General features: G+C 41.5%; 1 protein-coding gene across 4 annotated transcripts in view; it reads right to left on the bottom strand.

Moving 5' to 3' along the window:
* atp13a3 (ATPase 13A3) overlaps positions 1-22,641 on the bottom strand; it is a 192,363-nt gene that overhangs the window by 30,055 nt on the left and 139,667 nt on the right. For 3 of the 4 annotated variants that reach the window (XM_087993559.1, XM_043702269.2, XM_043702273.2), the window contains 3 exons: positions 8,439-8,535; positions 8,221-8,293; positions 6,328-6,505 (listed from right to left, as the gene is read on the bottom strand). In XM_087993559.1, coding sequence (XP_087849685.1) covers positions 6,328-6,505; positions 8,221-8,293; positions 8,439-8,535 — 348 coding nt within the window. Of the gene's footprint in view, positions 1-6,327; positions 6,506-8,220; positions 8,294-8,438; positions 8,536-14,000; positions 14,060-22,641 lie in introns of all 4 variants that reach the window. The other variant, XM_087993558.1, reaches the window with a different exon arrangement.

The following is a 22,641-nucleotide window of genomic DNA, read 5'->3' as shown; positions in this document are numbered from 1 at the left end:
GGTATATATGGATTTTAGTAAGGCGTTTGATAAGGTTCCCCATGGTAGGCTACTGCAGAAAATACGGAGATATGGCATTGAGGGTGAGTTGGAGGTTTGGATTAGGAATTGGCTGGATGGAAGAAGACAGAGGGTAGTAGTTGATGGCAAAGTTTCTTCATGGAGTGCCGTCACTAGCGGTGTTCCGCAAGGATCTGTTTTGGGACCATTGCTGTTTGTCATTTTTATAAATGACCTGGAAGAGGGGTTAGAAGGTTGGGTGAGCAAGTTTGCGGATGACACGAAAGTCGGAGGAGTTGTTGACAGTGAGGAAGCATGTGGCAGGTTACAGCAGGATATAGAGAAGCTGCAGAGCTGGGCAGAAAGGTGGCAGATGGAATTCAATGTAGCTAAGTGCGAGGTGATTCACTTTGGGAAGAATAACAAAAAGATGGGGTACTGGGCTAATGGTCGGATACTTGGTAGTGTGGATGAGCAGAGGGATCTTGGTGTCCATGTACACAGATCTCTGAAAGTTGCCACCCAGGTAAATAGTGCGGTGAGGAAGGCATATGGCGTACTGGCTTTTATTGGTAGAGGAATTGAGTTCCGGAGTCCTGAGGTCATGATGCAGTTGTATAAGACTCTGGTACGGCCGCATCTGGAATATTGTGTGCAGTTTTGGTCGCCATACTATAGGAAGGATGTGGAGGCATTGGAACGGGTGCAGAGGAGGTTTACCAGGATGTTGCCTGGTATGGAAGGAAAATCGTATGAGGAAAGACTGAGGCACTTGGGGCTGTTTTCACTAGAGAAAAGAAGGTTTAGGGGTGACTTGATTGAGGTGTACAAGATGATTAGGGGGTTAGATAGGGTCGACAGTATGAACCTTTTCCCGCGTATTGAGTCGGGTATTACAAGGGGGCATAGCTTTAAATTAAGGGGGGGTAGATATAGGACTGATGTTAGGGGTAGGTTCTTCACTCAGCGAGTCGTTAGTTCATGGAATGCCCTGCCAGTAACAGTGGTGGACTCTCCCTCTTTATGGGCATTTAAGAGGGCATTGGATAGGTATATGGAGGATAGTGGGTTAGTGTAGTTTAGGTGGGCTTGGATCGGCGCAACATCGAGGGCCCAAGGGCCTGTACTGCGCTGTATTCTTCTAGTTTAATCCAGATTCCAAACTGAAATTCTTAATGTTATTATTTACAACATCAGACAGGGGTAGGTGATGGCTGAGTGGTATTATCACTGGACTATTAATTCAGAAACTTAGCTAATATTCTGGGGACCCAGGTTTGAACCTTGTCACGTCAGAAGGTGGAATTTGAATTCAATAGAACAATCTGGTATCAATAATCCACTGCTCACCATGAAACCACTGTCAATTGTCAGAAAAACCAATTTCATTCACAGATATCATTCACAGAAGTAAATCTGTCATCCTCACCTGGTCTGGCCTACATGTGATTCCAGACCTACAGTAATGGGGTTGACTCTCACTTACCTCTGAAAAGGCCTAGCAAGCCATTCAGTTGTATCAATTGCTAGAAAGTCTCAAAGAAATTAAACCGGAAGGATCACCTGGCATCGATCTAGACATGGAAAAAAACCCATGGCAGAAACAGCCCTGTCAACCCTGCAAAGTACTCTTCACTAACATCTGAGGGCTCGTACCAAAGTTGGGAGAGCTGTCTCACAGACTAGTCAGAGACAAAAAAAAACTGCAGATACTTGAATCCAAAGTAGACAGGCAGGAGGCTGGTAGAATACAGCAAGCCAGGCAGCTGGAGAAGTCAACATTTCGGGTATAACCCTTCTTCAGGACTGGGGGTGGGTTTAGGGGGACCTGCAGATAAAGGGGGTGGTAGAGGCATGGTGGTGAAGTGGGGATAGGTGAAGACAGATAGAGGGTACAACCTGGTATGTCAATGGGAGAAGTGAATCCGATTGGTGGTAGGGAGGAGTGGAAGGGAGGTATAGGGGCTGGGAAGAGAGATTATTTGAAACAGATTAGTTGAGCAACAGCCAGAGGTAGTTATACTCATGAAATCATACCTTACAGACAATGTCCCAGACCACCATCACTATCCCTGGATAATGTCCTGTCTCACCGGTAGGACAGACCCAACAGAAGTGGCAGCACAGTGGTATACAGTCATGTGGGAGTCACTCTGAGTGTCTTCAACATTGACTCTGGACTCCATGAAATCTCATGGCTTCAGGTTAAACATGGTCAAGGAAACCTCCTGCTGATTATCATGTATCATCCTCCCTCGCTGATGAATCAGTGCTCCTCCATCTTGAACAACACTTCGAAGAAGCATTGAAGATGGCAAGGGCACAAAATGTACTTTGGGTGGAGGATTTCAATGTTCACCACCAAGAGTGGTTCGGCAGCAGTATTACAAATCAAGCTGATTGGGTCCTAAAGGATGTAGCTGCTAGACTGGGTCTGTAGCTGGTGGTGAAGAAATCAACAAGATGGAAAAACGTACTTGACCTCAGCCTTACCAATCTGCCAGCTGCAGGTGCAACTGGCCAAGGTAGTACCCAAGGTAGTGACCACCACACAATCCTTGTCGAGACTAAATCCCACCTTCACATTGAAAATAACGGCCATCATGTTTTGTGGCACTATCACTATGCTAAATTGGACAGCCTTGGATCAGATCTAGCAACTCAAGACCGGACATCCATGAGACACTGTCGGCCATCATGGGCAGCAGAATTGTACTCCAGCATGATCTGTAACCTTATGGCCCAGCATATCCCCCACTCAACCATTACCATCAAGCGAGGGAATCAACCCTGGTTCAATGGAGAGTGTAGGAGGTCATGCCCGGAACAGCACCAGGCATATTTGAAAATAAGGTGTCAACTTGGTGAAGCCACCAAATAGGACTATTTGTATACCGAACAGCAAGTGATAGAGCTAAGTGATCCCACAACCAACGGATCAGATATAAGCTCTGCAGTTCTGCCATATCCAGTCATGAATGATAGTGGACAATTAAACAACAGACTGGAGAAGAATGCTCCACAAATATCCCCATCCTCAACAATGGAAGAGCCAAGAATATCAGTGCAAAAGAGAAAGCTTAAGCTTTCACAGCAACCTTCAGGCAGCAGTGCCAAGTGGATGATCCATCTCGGCCTCCCCCAGTGGCACCAGCATTACACATCCCAGTCTGCAGCCAATTCAATTCACTCCACAAGAAACAGCTGGAGACACTGGATACTGGAACGGCTACGGGCCTTGACAACACTCTGGAAATAGTACTGAAGACTTGTCCTCCAGAACTTGCCACTCCCCTAGTCAAGCTGTTCAAGAACACTTACAACACTGGTATTAACCTGACAATGTGGAAAATTGCCCAAGTATGTCTTGTACATTAAAAGCAGGGACAAATCCAACCCAGCCAATTACTGCACTAACAGTCTCCTCTCGCTCATAAGTAAATTGATGGAAGGTGTCACCAGTAGTTCTATCAAACAGCACATGATCAGCAATAATCCGCTCAGTGATTCCCAGTTTGGGTAGCACTGGGATCACTCAGCTCTGGACCTCATTACAGTCTTGGACAAGAAAGGTGAATTCCAGAGGTAAGATGACAGTGACAGCCTTTGACATGAAGGCTACATTCAACTGAGCATGGCATCAAGGAGCCCCAGCAAACCTGGAATCAATGGGTATCGGGGGCAAACTCTCCGGTGGTTGCAGTCATACCTGACACATAGAAAGATGTTTGTGGTTGTTGGAGGTCAGTTATCTCAGCGCTAGGACATCTCTGCAGGAGTTCCTCAGAGTAGTGTCCTCAGCCCAACCATCTTCAGCTGCTTCATCAATGATCTTCCCTCCATCACAATGTCAGAAGAGGGGATGTTCACCAATGATTGCACAATGTTCAGCACCATTCATGACTCCTCAAATTCTGAGATACTCAGATACTACAGATACTCAGATACTTCTGTGTTCAAATGTAACAAGAATATCCAGGTTTGGGCTGACAAATGGCAAGTGACATTTATGCCATACAAATGCCAGACTATGCCCATCATGAATAAAAGACAAATCTAACTGCTTCCCCTTGGCACTCAACAGTGTTATCATCACTGAGTTCCTGACTATCAACATCCTGGTGGTTATCATTGACCAGAAACTCAACTAGACTCACCAGATAAACACAGTGGCTACAAAAGCAGGTCAGAAGTTAGGAATAGTGTGGCGTGTAACTTACCTCCTGACTCCTCAAAGCCTGTCCAAGATCTACAAGGCACAAGTCAGGAGTGTGATGGAACACTCCCCACTTGCTTTGCCTTGATGAGTGCTACTCCAACAACACTCAAGAAGCTTGACACCATCCAGGACAAAGCAGCCTGCTTGATTGGCACCACATCCACAAGCATCCATTCCCTTTACCACCAATGCTCAGTAACAGCAGTATGTATTATCTACAAGATGCACTGTAGAAATTCACCAAAGATCCTCAGATATCACCTTCCAAACTCACAACAACTTCCATCTAGAAAGATAAGGGCAGCAGACATATGGGAACACTACCACCTTGAAGATCCCTTCCTAGACACTTACCATCCTGATTTGGAAATATATCACCATTCCTTCACTGTTGCTGGCTAAAAATCCTGGAATTTCCTCCCTGGTAGCATTGTGGGTCAACCCATAGCAGATGGACTGCAGCGGTTCAAGAAGGCAGCTCACCACCACGTTCTCAAGGGCAACTAGGGATGGGCAGTAAATGCTGGCCAATCAGCAATGCCCACATTCCACAAATGAATTTTTAAAAAAACAGAAATACTTCAGGCCCAAATGATTATCTCAAGTGTTAAATTGTTCAAATGCAGTCAGTAGATAACTTTGGCAGCCAAATGACACAATCACAAAACCTCCCAAAAATAAATGAGCTTTAGTTTCCATTCCAAATTGCTATCCAATGATCCTTGCTGCAAATTTGTACATAGAGTCAGTCATAGTGATATACAGCACGGAAACAGACTCTTCGGTCCAACCTGGCTTTGCTGACCAGATATCCCACCCCAATCTAGTCCCATCTGTCAGCACCCGGCACAGATGTCCAAGCAACATTTAGACCATAAGACACAGGAGTGGAGCTGGAGCTGGACACGCTCCACTGCCAGTATGTCCTTCTTGAGGTGCAGGGCTCAAAATTGGACTCAATATTCTAAATAGGGCCCAACTAGAGCTTTATAAAGTCACAGTAGCACATTGCTGCTTTTATATTCCAATCGTCTTGAGATAAATGACAACATTACATTTGCTTTCTTAATCACAGACTCAACCTGCAAGTCAACCTTTAGAGAATCTTGGACTAGCACTCTCAGATCCCTTTGTACTTTGGCTTTATGAATGTTCTCACCGTTTAGAAAATAGTCCATGCCTGTATTCTTCTTTCCAAAGTGCAAGACCTCGCATTTGCTCACTTTGAAATTCATTAGCCATTTCCTGGACCACTCTCCTAAACTGTTTAAATCTTTCTGCAGCCTCCCCACCAGCTCAGACTACCTGTCTGTCCGCCTAACTTTGCATCATCGGCAAACTTCGCCAGAATGCCTCCAATCCCTTCATCCAGATCACTAATATATAAAGTGAACAGCTGTGGCCCCAACAGTGAATCCCGCGGGACACCACTTGTCACTAGCTGCCATTATGAAAAAGAACCTATTATCCCAACTCTCTGCCTTGGGAGAAGGTTGCCTTGGGATCTTTCAAGGACAGGGTCCTTGCTTTGGTTTGATGACAGCATGAAAACCATGCTTTACAATCCAAGTTCATGCATGTTAAGTATGAGATGGCTATTGTTGTATGAAACGTCATATCTGATTAGAACATTTCATTTTCATGAAGAAAGAACTAAAAGATGATAACTTTAAAAAGAATAAGAATAAAATGCTACTTTCATATTCTTAATTCTGAATAAAACTTGAAACCCCTGCTGGTTCACATACTATTCTCCTGTAACTTGCAATTGCAAATCCAGTAAGTTTAGACTGATGTCTTCTGATTTCTCAGTTAGTGAATTTAATAAACCTGTACAGACCAGCAAGGAAGAGGTTAATTTCCTATTAGTCTTAGGTAAGTCAAGGAATGTTAGCAGTGACGCTCTCCATGTTCCTAGATTAGAGGAGAAAAGTCCCTGAAGAGTTGCACTCTTGATCACAATTAAAAATTCCAAGTAGATGTGTGCATTTACTATCAAATACTCAAAGTACCATAAAGCAACTGATGCCTTTGGAACAGCAATGCAGTCCTGGATCCTTTTTACAAAAATATATCACTTAAAGAAATGCAATTGTTTTTGAACTTACTCAGAATTTGGAGTCCATACTTCATACCAGGTTTGTTGCTTCACCAAAAGAAATCCTGTTGTCTGGAACACAGCACTGATAACAATTTGAGACAGTACTGAAAATATCAGTGAAGCAGAGATTAGGCCGGATGGCAGTTTCTGTGGATCAAGATCTTTCCATGCAGTATTCAGACTCACTAAATGAAAACAAGAACAATATATTTCCTATACAGTTGTGAAGGAAACAATCCACAATTATGTGAGAAAAAACTTTTTTTTGTGATTTAATCAATTAGAATTCCTTTCCGATACTTTTTTTTCCCCTACAGTGCAAAATGGATATCAATGACCCTGTTGAACAAATCCTTTGATAAATTATAGATGGGACACATGTTTACCCATGGTCATTTCATCTAAATAAGGCAATTTATGAAAAATCATACAGTAATTACAAATGAGAATAGTAATTCAGCTTACTTTGGTTCTGCCATCTAGAGTAGCTCTAAAGATTCCCAATTCTACATTATTATAATTTATGGTGGTTATAAAATTATCATAGATTGGGACTGAAACTTTAAACTGAAGGTAATTGAAGAGGCTTGTGTGAATTGCCGAATTTGCCCCTCAGTATATCTGGGTTATTTAATCTTTAAAAATCGAAGTAAGACTCAGATTATTTTCATGAGGACAGTGCCACTTAAAGGCAATGCAGCAATTTCTAAAGTCTACAAGGTATTGTAATTATAAAATTGTAAAAGTTACACTGTAAACTATTCCTTCACTTCTAAGGTGAAATGATGTTGGGATCAAAGATAACTGATTAGCACTTTTACTTAAATAAAAATGGCAGAGAGAGTTATTTTGAGATCAGATTATAGGCTTCCCTATATAGGATCCTAAAGTAGAAATTATCACAGAGAGACACAATTGCAGCTTCGACTTGTGAATCTGCAGCTAAATGAGAAGTATAGCATTTGAGATGGAATTGGCTAGTGCTGCACCTACAGCATAGAAAATGCTGGTTCTTATCGTTTACCAAGCAGAAAGTAGGGAGGCTCTTGCACTTGGTTTAAAGACCAAGTTTGTGAGAAGTTTAGAGAGGCTGTTAGATAATCTAGCTTGAAGCTGGAGGAAAATATCCAGAGAGGCTTTCAGTGTTATACTATTTGATTGTTAAATAATTGTCCAGTATTTGCTTCTACTGCTACATGAAACTCCATTCAATGTACCGTTCAGTCTATGAAATAAGAATTCTCTTTTGATTTTTGCTAATTTGAACCTTTGGTGTCTTGTCCTATTCTTGGCAATTTAAATTAAGCTTCCGCATTCATTATCTTCCATACCATATTCTATCTTTTATACTTCTGTTAGAATGCTTTGGTTATTAATTTTCAAATGGTGCCATGGTCTCTATTACCTCAACCCATAGGGCAGGTGAGGATCCTGATTTAACATCTCAACTGACACATAAGCACACTGTAGTACAAAACTAATGTCTCAACCAATTTCCTTTTGTGCTCAAGTGTCTCGAGTGGGACTTTATCCAGCATTTTATTACTCGTGTCAAATTACAGACCATTGATCCATTTTAAATAATAGAAATCTAATTTTATTTGAAATGTGTCTACTGAAATGATGCCAACACCAAAGAATATACATATGAGAGTTTGGTCCAGCCCAACTGATTACCATTTTCTGATCCATATAATTAAAATCACAATAAAATATTGGAGTTTACACCACATTCAATAAAAAAAGATGTTGGTAAGTGATGCACATTCATCAAAATATGTACTAAAGTTATAAGTACATAGTTCTGATCTACTTCACCACACAACACAAGCTATTAGACAGAACACCAACACTAGGCATATTTTGATAAACGTGTTGCTTCAACAGTCTCAACACTTACTTGTAAAGACAATGGATAGAATGATAGCCAAGTCGATGAAAAGAAATTGTAAATCTCCAAGATTACTGAGTATCTATAAAGGGTTAGAAAGGACAATTATATAAATTATACAATCAAAACTAATATCAAAGAAAAGTACTTGTACCTATTTTGAACTTAACAAGTTTACACGAACAAATTAATGCTTAAAGTTAACTTAAAATAAAACAAATACTTACAGAATACAGTAAGGTAACGGTTAGATACTGGATTATACTGTACAGTGCCATGAACTTGAAAACACAGAATGATGTCATCAAAGCAGCTCTTCCTTCCCTGTTTGACATAAAATAAAGTTTTATCTTCATCTAAATAGTTCAAAAAGAAAATCATCTTAATTTAGATTCATTTTTGCAACTCCAATTACAGGCTACAGAAATTTACTACAGTCATTCATCACTAAACAATAAGACCATAAGAAATAGGAGCCAATTGGCTTCTCAAGCTTACTCTGCCACTCAATAAGATCGCGGCTGATAATACAAGTAAAATAGTTATATTTAGCATACCATGTTGTGAGTATTTACATACTAATTATTTAAATGTGTAATCTAGCAAATTATGCTTTCAAATGTATACTAGAATGGAAGACAGCATCACTTTTGAGGTTTACGTTAGCAGAAGGATTAAGTTAACACTACAACATGAAACAATGAAAATCACCTTGTTTGCTACGTAATAAGAATCAGACACAAGTTTGTTTGCATTAAACATGTAGACAATAGGACTGCTCACAATGAGATTCAGATGCCTGAACCATTCAGGTGATGTAGAGTAATATACCTACAGATGTAGTTTCCCATATCATCGCAGTGTGCTGATGTCTCCACAATCTCACTTAGCAAAGTTAGGGGAGGGCAGATGTACATCTTGGGAGAGGAAGAGATGAAGGACTCAGTGGCATCCTCCAATGAAGTACAGAATGACAATGGTCACTTAGTGAGAGGAAGGAGGTAGGGCAGTGGCTGACAGATGTGAAAACTTTACTAGGAACAAATTCCAGGCCGAATGAGCCAAGAATAATTGTTTCTTCTGTTATGATTTAAAAACCTGGTCATTGGGAAGCTCTTACGTACATTTATTACATTGAATGAGGAGATGTAATTCAACTTCCCTCTTTTTAATCCTCTCAGTCAATCGCAATAAATACTTTTGGTTCTTTTTAGTATGCAGCCATATCACAGACTAACCAAAACCAAAGGTAATCAGATTAAAAAGGAAGGAGGCAATGAGAAGGCTTTCCGAGGTGAAAAAAAAATTTATTACCTAATCCCAGGAAAAACAATAAAAACATTTCAACAAAAGCATGTAATAGATTTAAAAGGGGATGAATGGCTTGAAGAATTAAGACTATCTATGTGTGGAACCAGAGGTGATAGGCAAGAAACTAAACTATTGGTTTGCATCAGTATTTATTATGGAGAACTTAGGGAAATAAATAGTGATATCTTCAAAAGTGTCCATATCACAGAAGCGGTAGTGCTGGACACCTTAAAATGTATAAAGGTGGATAAATCCCTGGGACCCAGGTGCATTCCAGAACTTTGAGGGAAACTAGGGTATAGAGATTGCTGAGCCTTTTGCTGAGATTTTGTAATTGATAGCCGGAAGACTGGAGTTGACTAATGTGGTGCCATTATTTAAGAAAGGCAGGAAGGAAAAGTCAGGGAACTATGGCGAGTCTGAAGTCGATGGTGGGTAAGTTGTTGAAGGAAATTGAGGGACAGGATTTACATGTATTTGGAAAGGCAAGAGCTAATTCGGGATAGTCAACATGGGTTTGTAGATGGTAAATTGTGTCTCACTAACTTGACTGAGTTTTTTGAAGAAGTGACAAAGACAACTGATGACGGCAGAGCATTAGACATTACCTATATGGACTTCAGCAAGGCGTTTGACAAGGTTCTGCATGGTAGACTGGTTAGCAATATTAGATCACATGGAATCCAGGGGAGCTAGCTAATTGGATACAAAATTGGTTTGAAGGTATGAGATAGAGGGTGATGACGGAGGGCTACTCTTTGGACTGGAGGCCTGTGACCAGTGGAGTGCCGCAAGGATTGGTATTGGGTCCACAGTTTTTTGCCATTTATATAAATGATATGGCTCTGAATATAGAAGGCATTCTCAGTAGGTTTGCAAATGACACCAAAATTGGTGGTGTAGTGGATAGTGAAGAAAGTTATCTCAGAGTACAAGGGGACCTTTATCAGATGGACTGACAGGCCGAGGAGTGGCAGACGGAGTTTAATTTAGATAATTGTGAGGTGTTGCATTCTGGTAAGGCAAATCAGGGCAGGACTTATACAGTTGATGCTAGGGTACTGGAGAGTGTTGCTGAATAAACAGGCCTTGGAGTGCAGGTTCATTGTTTTTTGAAGGTGGAGACAGAGGTAGACAGGGTAGTGAAGAAGGCTTGCCTTCATTGGTCAGTGCATTGAATATAGGAGTTGGGAGGTCATGTCATGGCTGTACAGGATATTGGTGAGGTCAATTTTAGAATACTGCATTCAAGTCTGGTTGCATGGATTGGAGAGCTTGAGCTGTAGGAGGAGCTGAATAGCCTGGGGATTTTGTCCCCCTGGAGCATTGGACGCTGTGGGGTGATCTTAGAGAGATTTATAAAATCATGATAAACTTCTTCTTTCCTAGGTAACGAGAACATTAAACACACATTGCTGATGATATGAGACAATAAATGGTGTACTGATGTCAAAAAAGATCTAAGGGGAGGACTCACCACCCATGGTTAAATAAAGAAGTTAAGGAAAACCCATTCAATTGCAGAAAGGTGAATGGCAGAAGGTCAGTTGATTGGACAGAAAGTAAAGAACAGCACAGAATGACTAATTTATTTTTCCTGATTAATCTTTTAGAATGCAAGAGGAAGCTAGCTGAAAATGTAAAATGGATAATAAGAACTTCTTATGATATTTAAAAAGGAAAAGAATAAATAGAGAGAGTGTTAGTCCAATAGAGAATGAGAATGGTGAATTAACAGTAGATAATATAGAAATGATGAAATGAACAAATATTTTGGTTCAGTCTTCACTACACAGGATATAAAAAACTTTGGAGTAACATAAAGGAAAATACATTCATAAGAGCATTGACTGGCTGGCAGACTGGTTGAACTCTGGTGGAGAATTACCATGGAATGCACAGTAGAACGTATACTTTTGGGTTCCTTGAGAAATGTATCTTCAATGAAATGATCCTTACATATTTCCATTATGTAAGATAAGTACATTTGATACATTTAAAAGCACAGCTGAATGTTGTGGTCCTGTTAGCCGAGCTGGGAATTTGTGTTGCAGACATTTCGTCCCCTGTCTAGGTGACATCCTCAGTGCTTGGGAGCCTCGTGTGAAGCGCTTCTGTGATGTTTCCGCCGGCATTTATAGTGATTTGTATCTGCCGCTTCCGGTTGTCAGTTCCAGCTGTCCACTGCAGTGGCCGGTATATTGGGTCCAGGTCGATGTGCTTATTGATTGAATCTGTGGATGAATGCCATGCCTCTAGGAATTCCCTAGCTGTTCTCTGTTTGGCTTGTCCTATAATAGTAGTGTTGTCCCAGTCGAACGCATGTTGCTTGTCATCAGAGTGTGTGACTACTAAGGATAGCTGGTCATGTCGTTTCATGGCTAGTTGGTGTTCATGGATGTGGATCATTAGCTGTCTTCCTGTTTGTCCTATGTAGTGTTTTGTGCAGTCCTTGCATGGGATTTTGTACACTACTGGAACTGACAACCGGAAGCGGCAGATACAAATCACTATAAATGCCGGAGGAAACATCACAGAAGCGCTTCACAGGAGGCTCCCATGCACTGAGGAAGTCGCCTAGACAGGGGATGAAACATCTGCAACACAAATTCCCAGCTCTGCGAACAGAACCACAACAACGAGCACCCGAGCTACAAATCTTCTCACAAACTTTGAGCACAGCTGAATGTTAGAATTTCTTTATACATCTTAATGAGCTCCAACCTGTGCTTAAATTTACGTTTAAAATGAAGCAGCCTAATGTGTTCCCTTATCCCAGTTGAGAAATCAGCTAGGAATTCTCTAGAACTGTCTACCAGAAGCCAATTTTCACTGGTTAACAAACACACTGGGATTCTCATAGTTTCACATCACAATACTTTTGTAAACAGTAACCCCATAAGTCTTGAACCATTCGTTCATCTTGTAAGCGTGATGCTGAAGAGGATACATCAAAACCATCCTGCGGGATAAAGACTATCCCAATCAGATGATTTCTCCCTGTATATCACACAACTCATGAACAGGCCTAAGACTATCACCTTTGGTCCTGAAAATGCCCAGTCTACCTCAGAATACCATGGATAAGATAACTCAAATGTTTAGCAACAGGTGAAACTGTTTTAGGTTGTTCCGATGCAATAGCAACCCAGGTCAAGTTTGCTACCAAAAGGATGCCACGTACAAACAGACCCTACCATCAGTGATACATTTCTCTCCCCAACCCTATCTGCGTTCAGTAAAGACCATTCCCTCCAGGACTTTCTTGCCAGGTCCCCCCACTAACCCACTCTCCAATCCTGGTACCTTCCCCTACCACCGCAAGAATTGCAAAACCTGTGCCCACACCTTCTCCCTCACCTCTGTCCAAGGCCCCAAAGGAGTCTTCCACATCCATCAGAGATTTTCCTGAACTTAACCACACATCATTTACTGTATCTGTTGCTCCCAATGTGGTCTCCTCTACACAGGGAAGACAGGAGGTCTACGTGCGGAATGCTTCAGAGAACATCTCTGACACACGCACATGAAGCAACCCCACTGCCCCGTGGCCAAACACTTTAACTCCCCCTCACACTCCCCTAAGGACCTGGGCCTCCTCCATCGCCAAACCCTTACTACCTGTCGCCTGAAAGAAGAACACCTTGTCTTCTGCCTTGGGACCCTCCAACCATATGAGATCAATGTGAATTTCACCAGTTTCCTCATTTCCCCTCCACCCACCTTATCCTAGTTCCAAACTTCCAACTCGGCACCACCCTCTTGAACTGTCAATCTTCCTTTCCACCTATCCGCTCCACCCTCCTCTCCGACCTATCACCTTCACTCCCACCTTCATCTACCTATCGCACTCCCTTTACATTTTTTGCATGGCCATACATGTGGAATAACTTAAATAGTTGACATGTGCATGACTATCATCATTTAGAGGAAATAATATGTGATAAAACTCTTGTCTCTGGGTCAGAAGATCATGTTTCACTTTAGGATCAGAGCAACAAAATCAAAAATGACACTCCAGTACAATGCTGAGGGCGTGCTGCATTGCCAAAAGATGCCATCTCATAAATCAAGTGCTAAAACAAGGTCCCAGCTGCCCTCTTAGGTGGGAATAAATCATCTCATTACATTATTTTTAGGAAAAGTAGAAAAGATACTCCTAGTCATCTGGCCAATATTCAAAATGTAATTAAACTACTAAACATATCTACTCATTATTAGACTGTTACTTGTGAGTAGATGTCACATGTAAATTGGCAACCCATTTCCTTTATTACAACAGTGACTACACTTCATTGGATGCAATGCACTTTGGGACATCTGTGGTCATAAAAGACTCTGGGTAAGAGCAAGTATTTCTTTGGTCATGCAACTTGTCCAATGGAGTTGCCAGAATAATAGTCAACAGAAAGCCAGAGCTCCTCACCACCTGGGAGAGCAACCACCACATTAAGTAGAGACAACATCACCCAGTTCACCTCATGCAAGTACCAATGTTGCAATTCACTGCCAGGTGAACTTCCAAATCCACTGTTTTCTGGAAAGATCAAAAGAAAATAAGAAGGATCCATTTAGTCAGTGGAGTCTGACAAAACAATAACTTGCATTTATATAGCCCCTTCGATATAGTAAAACATCTCAAGGTACTTAACAATTGCTTGTTTGAAGGGGAATGCTGTTGGAGCATCAAGACATCAGTTTCCAGCAAGAGCAACATACATGGCTTCTAATGTATATTTAGTATCTGTCTTCACAAAAGACAGGCACTATACAGATATTGTGGTTAAGGAGGAGGACTGCGAAGAACTGGATATAATAAACATAAGCAGAGTAGAAATCTTAATGAATTTGCGTCTCTGAAAGCAGATAAACCACAAGGGTCAGATAAAATACATCACAGATTATTAAATGAAACCAGGGAGGCAATAGCAGAAGGTTTGACCATTACTTTGCAATCCTCACTGGATACAGGTGTAGCGCCAAAGGATTGGAAAGTACTGGAATTGATCAAATAATTTCAGGCCAATAGAGGCACCTCAGTACAGAGCAAATTACTGTAATCAGTTCTAGGAGATGAGATAAGCCTAAAATGGCACGGATTAATCAAGATTGTTCAGCATGGATTTAGTAGGGAAGATGATGTATGACTAACTTGAATAAATGTTTTGAGAAAGTAACAAGGAGGATTGATGAGGGTAGAACAGTTGATACGGCCTACTGAATTTTTACAAAAGTTTCTGAAAATATCCATATGGCAGACTTGTTTTAAAAAAATGACATCCAGAGTCAAACTGGATACAAAACTTATCTTTTGCAAAAAAACAAAGACTAATTGTTGATGGCTGGCTTTTAGGTCTGGAGGACTTTGCAGTAGCGTTCCACAACAATTAGCTTGTCAGTTTCAGTTAGTTAACGATTAAAATTTGAACGAATGATTTTATTTCCATGTGTATTTTACAGTGAGAAAAACAGTAAAATACAGTGAGAAAGCTTTTCCAAGGTTGTCACAATCCAGTGCCATTTTAAATAGTTTTAAGAATAAGAAAGAAAAAGAAATAAATAGCTGAAAGACAGTCTTTTAGTCCTGAGCCAGCTCATGATCAATGACACCTGTGCCGCCATCCCTCCTCCACCTCCTCGCCATCATCTACACTGGACCCAACAAGCATTGCAGTCACCACTCTTCAGGCACCATCTTTCGCCAATGGTCCAATTCTCCTCTGCCACCATCTTGCTGCTACCTGAGCTGGACTGACGAACATCGCAGTTGCAAGTCTCATGGATGCGCTCACCCCAATGTCGTGGTGCCCTTCTGCCACCACTTTGTCGCTGCCAGCATCGGGTCCAATCAACAATGAATTCGCAATCCTCAGGCGCCATCTTTCGCTGCTGGGCCTACCTCACCAACATCATCTCTGCTGATGTAGCAACCACTGATTCCAATGCCAGGTCCCGTGCTCACCCTGGAAAAGTACAATTCAAATCTGCACTGAACTCACTAACTGCTGCCACAAGCCTGTGTTAGGCTCACTCGCCGCCGCGGGGTCTGCGCTGGGCCAACTTGAGTCCGTGCTAGGCTTCCTCACCGCTGCCATGAAGTCGTCACTGGGCTCACTCGCGACCAGGCTGGATTCCATCACCATTGAAATAAGGTCTGTGCTGGGCCCATTCGAGTTCATACTGGGCTCCCTCACTGCCACCACGTGGTCCACACTGGGCCCAATGGCTGCCACCATGAGGTCTGCGCTGGGCCCACTGGCTACCACCACAAGGTCCATGCTGGGCCCACTCACTGCCACCATGACGTCTGCATTGGGCTCCCTCACTGCTTTCATGAGGTTCGCACTGGGCTGGCTCCCTTACCACTGGCATGAGGTCCATCGTGGGCCCATTTGAGTGTATGCTGGGCCCTCTCAAGTCCATGCTGCGGTTCTTTGCAACTGCAATTGCTGTTTAAGCTCAGGACAAGAGGTAAGCATAAAGAAAAAAAGATAAAAGTAGTCAGCAGATGACCTTGCTCAAGAGCCCTACTCTGCTGCCATCTTGATGACACTTCAGCCAAAGTGGTTTTAAGTAAATAGGACAATGTTGAAGAACCACAACAGGATAGGGATGGGAACACAGCAAGCGCAGGGGTGCAGTGATAAGTTAGTAATAAGATGTCTGGAACAGCTAGGCCACACAATCAGGAAAGATAAAGGCAATCTTGGGTAAATATAAACCGCCCATTGCATGCATTGTGGGAAATTAGTAAACTGCGACATTTGTCAATGTACATTGCAAATTGACCTGATAAAGAATTGAATATGTAACCTGTTATGTATAAAATCCAGAAACCTGCAGACTTTATAGAGTTTGGTCTTAGATTCATTTGGCTTGCTCTCCTTACATTTCCTTAAATAAACCATCATTGACCTTGCAATCACAGTCACAGCGGCCAGGTTTCTGGCACTGAGCCTGGCTCTATGACTCAGAAGGAAAGGGGAGAGAATAGGAGAGTGATAATGATAGGAGATTCAATCATGGGAGGAACAGACACATAGTGATAGAAGATTCAATCGTGAGAGGAACAGACAGGAGATTCTGTAGTCTCAGGCGAGGCTCACGGATGGTATGTTGCCTCCTGGTTGCCAAGATCAGGGATGTCTCGAATCGAGTCTACAGGATTCTTAAGTGGGAGGAAGAGCAGCCCGAAGTTGTGGTACACATTGGTAACAATGACATAGGTAGGGAAAGGAAGGAGGACCTGATAGCAAGTTAGATTGGAAGCTAGAAGGCAAGACAAGCAGTGTAATAATCTCAGGATTGCTACCAGTGCCATGTGCTAGTGAGGCTAAGAATAGACAGAGAGTAAAGATGAACGTTTGGCTGCAGGGCTGGTGTAGGAGTGAGGGCATCAGATATATGGATCATTGGGATACTATCTTCTGTGGAAGGCAGAACCTGTACAAGAAGGATTGATTGCACCTGAAGTGGAGGGGCACCAATATCCTGGTCAGGAGGTTTCCCAAGCTCTTTGGGAGGGTTTAAACTAGATTGGCGGTGGGGGGGGGGGGGGGGGGGGGGTATGTCCAGGAAGAGTTCCTGACGCAATATGTAGATAGGCTGACGAGAGGGTAGGCCATTTTGGATTTGGTGCTTGGCAGGTATCAAATCTCTCGATGGGAAACCATTTCGATGATAGTGATCACACTTCCCTGACCTTTATTATACAGATGGTTTGGGAAATTGGGGGAAGGGGAATTACAATGCTATTAGGCAGAACTGGGATGCCTAAATTGGGAACAGATTTTCTCAGGGATATGCACAATAGAAATGTGGAGGTTGATTAGGAAGCACTTGCTGATAGTGCTGGTCAGGTTTGTCCCACTGAGGCAAGAAAGGGATGGTCGATTGAAAGAATCTTGGCTGACAAGGGATATGGAACATCTAGTCAAGAGGTAGAAGGAAGCTTATTTGAAGGTTGAGGAGGCAAGGATCAGACAAGGCTTTTGAGGGTTATAAGGTAGCCCGGAAGGAACTGACAAATGGACTTAGGAGCGCTAGAAGGGGGCATGAAAAAACTTTAGCGGGTAGGATTAAGGAAAACCCGAAGGTATTCTACACTTGCGTGGGAAACAAAAGGATGGCCAGAGTGAGGGTAGGGCCATTCAGGGACAGTGGCGGGAAATTGCGCCTGGAGTCGGAGGAAGTAGGAGAGGTCCTTGGTGAATACTTTGCTTCAGTATTCACTACTGAGAGGGACCTTGACATTTCTGAAGACAGTGTGAAAAAGACTGATAGGTTAGAACAGGCTAATATTGGAAGGAGGATTTGCTGGAAACTTTGAAAAACATGAGGATAGAAAAATCTCCTGGGCTAGACGGGATATACCCTAGGTTACTACAGGAAGAGAGGGAAGAGATTGCTGCATCTTTGGTAATGAACTTTGCGTCCTCACTGTCCACTGAACAGTGCCAGATGATTGGAGGGTGGCAAATGTTATTCCCTTGTTCAAGAAATGTAATAGGGATAATCCTGAGAATTACATACCAGTTAGTTTTACGTCAGTGGTGGACAAAATATTGGAGAGGATTCTGAGAGACAGGATTTATGATAACTTGGAAAATCATAGTTGATTAGAGATAGTCAGCATGGCTTTATGAAGGGCAGGTCATGCCTCACAAACCTTATTGAATTCTTTGAGGATGTGACAAAACACATTGATGAAGTAGAGCAGTGTGGATGTGGTGTACATGGATTTTAGTGTGGTGTTTGATAAGGCTCCCCATGGTAGGCTCATTCAGAAAGTAAGGAGATATGGGATACAGGGAAATCTGGCTGTGTGGATACAGAATTGTGGTTCCAGAACCGCTCCATACAGAACACCACTGGTCACTGAGCTCTAGGCTGAATACTTTCCATCTACAACCACCCTCTATTTTCTATGGGCCAGCCAATTTAGAGGAGATGTCACAGGTGGGTTCTTTACACAGAGAGTGGTGGGTGTGCGGAATGCACTGCCAGCAGTGGTGATAGAGTCAGATATATTAGGGACATTGAAGTGAGTCTTGGATAGGCACATGCAAGATAGTACAATGAACGGTATGTAGATTAGTCTGATCTTAGAGTAGGATAAAAGACCGGCACAACATCGAGGGCTGACAGGCCTGTGCTGTATGTCCTATCTATACTTGAGTCTCATATTAATTTGTCAGGCTAAACAACAAGTGGCTGCAGTAGTTGGCATGATCTCGTGTCACACACCTGGTACCGGCACTGCATTCAGGTATGTTCTAATTTACTACCCATAATCAGGAAAGAGGGGCGCACCAGACTGACATGGATGAGACCCAAAGGATCTGAAGGAAGACTCAGGGCAGGAGATGACAGATAAAGAGGCCAAACCATGCTGGTGGGACGGGAGAGCCAAACTGCACAGATAGGTCAGACTTCTCGGAGCCCGTCACAGAGCAGATGAGCTAAAAGCTATGCCAGTCAAGAAATTAAGACCGCTGGACAGGCAACTATCTTTGAAAAAGACAAGATGTGTTTTCTGGGGAGAAGTCAGAAAGCAATATTTACAATAGAATTTGTTCAAGGTCACAAAATATTTTGGAATGTACATGAGCTACTAGGTTTATCTGTGTATTCTTTGTTCCTTTTCCTGGGCAACCATCAAAAACAAAATCAAGAAAAAGAAATAAAAGAAATAATAATTGAGTCCAGTCAACCATACATGGATAATTTTAATGAAAACAAGTTCAGAAGAATAATGTAGGTTATATTGAAGGGAAAATGCAGATGAAATTGCATTGGGACATTTGAAAGCTTGGGAACTATAATAAGAATAGTAAGGAATATCTGTAAACTGGATACCGTTTAAGAGAACTTTAATATCTTTTAGGTCATTTGATTGGGAAGTTAAAAAATTTGTGTCTAAATTCCAACAATCAAGAATTGTGTAACAGAATGATATCAGGTGACTTAAACAGTAGATGGGCAAAACTACCACAGAAATGGAATGAGCAGTTCTGATGTCTAGTATCCTAATGGGACTCAGTGGAGCACTCAGTTTAATAACAATGAAGTAGGGGCTGTGAGAGAATTAAACGATTTGTGAGAAAATTGTGCAAGCATCAGTATGGACTGAGAAAGAGAGTTAGGTATGTTCACATCAAATATGACATGGAAGTAGAGGTAGGAACAGAATAGGTTGAGGAGATAGTTTGGAGATTTTAGGAGATAAGATCATTTTAGGAGATAAGATCATGGCAAAGATTGTGCTGGAGAAGCTTGAATTCATGGCAAAGTAGATAGGACCTTATGAAGTGAACATAATTAGTGATACATTTGCCTATATAGACACAAAAGGAAACAGGTACTTGGGAGCAGTGGTCACAGTTGAAACTTATTACTAAATGATTTTGTTTATTAGCATTGACCACAACCAATCTGTGACAACTGGGAGGTCATTTACTTACTGCCAGCAGCATGTTCGTGTACTGATGGCCATGGATATGGTGGCAAAAAACAGAGTTCAAATGGCATTCATCAAGAAACAGGACCTCCCAGGGGAAAAAAAAGATGGCCTCACATTCCAGACTAGTGACTGGGAAGAATCCCAGAGTACTGGACAAAGGCCTTGGCCCATTAGAACATCAAACCATTACACCACACCACATCACAACAGTATTAACTACGAAGAAAAAGATGCTGAGACTACAAATAATTGACCCTCACCTTCCAGCTTTAAACCCAGGACCAGAAAATGGACTGGTGTTGGTTAAGTATGATAAAATTCTATATATTACGTCATGAACTAGTACCCATTGATCTAAACATCTCCAATACTAGGTTTCTTAAGTGATTTCATACTCAAGCATGAAATACAGCTTTGGTAAAACAAGTGACAACACAGGTGGCTTGGTTTAATGGTGGAGATTTAATAGCTGCATTCTGTTCGAGGAAACAGTCGACTGAAACACAGCCTGGTCAATGATGTCACGGTAACATTTAACACAGGGATCTCAGTAGTAAATTTTATTGAGTTGGCAACAGAGGACTAAAAGGTTCATAAACTTAAGAAAATTCAGGAAAAAGGACAATGGATTCAGAATATTCAACCCGATACAGACTAAAAGCTGATATACATAATTCAGAGCTTGCCTAGAGAGAGTACTAGAGAGTCATGCAGGGACCATTAATAGATTGATTAATATACAGGAAAATCTTTCAAACTATGCAGTCAAGAATGATGTCTGAGCACTCATGGATCATGGATTTTCAAGCAGACAAGGAAACCCTGAAAAAAACTGATGAGAGAAAGATACTCCTGTGGATAATAAAGGTGTGTTTGTTTAGTTTGTCATGGTACAGGGAACATGGCCTGTTCCACTGCCCTTTGAGGGGTTTAATGTCAATATAAAACTGACATGGACCATGTCATACATAATAATATGTTAATCAACATTGTTTTGGCAATCTCAGTTATTCCAGAATCACCACTTACTAAAACATTATATAGAGGAGAGAATATTAGAGTAATTAGAGGAGATTGTTATTTGAGTTATCGCAATATACTGCCATTTGCAGCAGACACAGAAGGTAATATAAAAAGCATCACTTTAGATAGTTGCAGTGTAGAAGCTACTTTTGCAGTGTGCCCACATTTGAAATATGAGACAGAAGAAGCAAAGTTTGGTTTAACACAACAGCAAACTGTACAATGGAAGTTATATGGGCTGCAATGGAAACAACTTACGTTGTACATTGCACAAGGTTGTGTTCATACAGGGAGATATAGCATTGTCACATCACAAAAGTACCACCAATAAGGAAATATTCGATCCTGTTTTATAACCAGCCCTGTGACCTGTCAATACCCACAGGTTCTAGCTGTGTGGGCAAGATAGAACTGGTGGAAATCTACTGGAGAGACGGCGCAAAGACAGGATAGATTAGACCCGGTCTCCTTGGCACAAAAAAGACTAAGGGAAGATTTGATTGAGATGTACAAAATTGTAAGGGTCCTGACTAGAGTAGACAAGGAGGGCCGCCTTTGTATCTTAGTTGAGTGGTCAGTAACTCAGGACCTAGATTTAAGATGATTGATAAAAAGGTTGGAAGGGAGATGAGGAAAAGTGTTTTCAGCCAGAGAATGGTAGAAGTCTGGAACTCAAAACTTGAATAGGTAGTTGAGGCAGAAATCCTCGACTCATTTCAAAAGTGCCTGGATATATGTCTCAAGTATGACAGCCCAAGGGCTATAGACTAAAATGCTAGAAAATGGGCTTAGGTTGAATGGTATGCTTTTCAACTGACAGAGGCATGATGGGGCAAGTAGCCTCTTTAGAGACATAAATCCTCAGATTTTCTATGTAGATTGCTGATGTCTAAATCTTCCTCAGCTATAGAATCTTCATAGGTGATGGTGTAGTTGAAAAACAAATCCAGAATTTTACTATAAGACTTCTGTTAGAACAACAAAAGAGTATGTGGAAACGAAAACAAAAAGGAGTCAGAATGAGATTAATCTGCTTATCCAACTGCTTTTTATTTAACTTTAACAACAAAACACATGTATGAAGCAAACTGTGGAGAGTTCTACGTAAGTGTTTAGGATTTGAAAGAAAGTTTGCACAAGAGGCTACCAGTTAATTCAAAGACATTGAGATTCAATGTAAAATTTAGAACTGAATACAGAATTATTAGAGGAATTACCTGACAAGAGTGCATTGAGTGGAGTTTCCAAGAAATCAGTTTTGGACTGCTGTTGTTTTTCATTAGCATTGACAAATTTAATTCAGAAACTGAACAAAAGTTGCTTCAATATGCAAACTAGAAAAGGCAGGCAATTCTACAAAGTGCTCATGATCATGAAAAAAATTGATAATTAAAATGTGTCAGCGAACAAAATATCTACTGAAACTGAACATGGTCAAATCCACAGTATAGCACATAACAAAAAAAATATGTACAACGTAAGTACTCCATAAAATATGTCAAAAGAACTAACAATAAAGGTGAGCAACATGAAGAGCCGTTGTTTAAAATATCCAACTACTATGAATCAGCAATCAACAAAGCAAGTAAGGTGTTAAACTCTACAGGTCAAGCAGCAGTGCAGACGTGCATATG

Source organism: Chiloscyllium plagiosum, unplaced genomic scaffold, assembly GCF_037043375.1.
Source record: "Chiloscyllium plagiosum isolate Xiang-an unplaced genomic scaffold, Cpla_swu_hap1 HiC_scaffold_13, whole genome shotgun sequence".
Lineage (NCBI taxonomy): Eukaryota > Metazoa > Chordata > Chondrichthyes > Orectolobiformes > Hemiscylliidae > Chiloscyllium > Chiloscyllium plagiosum.
The sequence above is the reverse complement of the archived record's forward strand: the minus strand, read 5'-3'. Positions and strand labels throughout refer to the sequence as shown.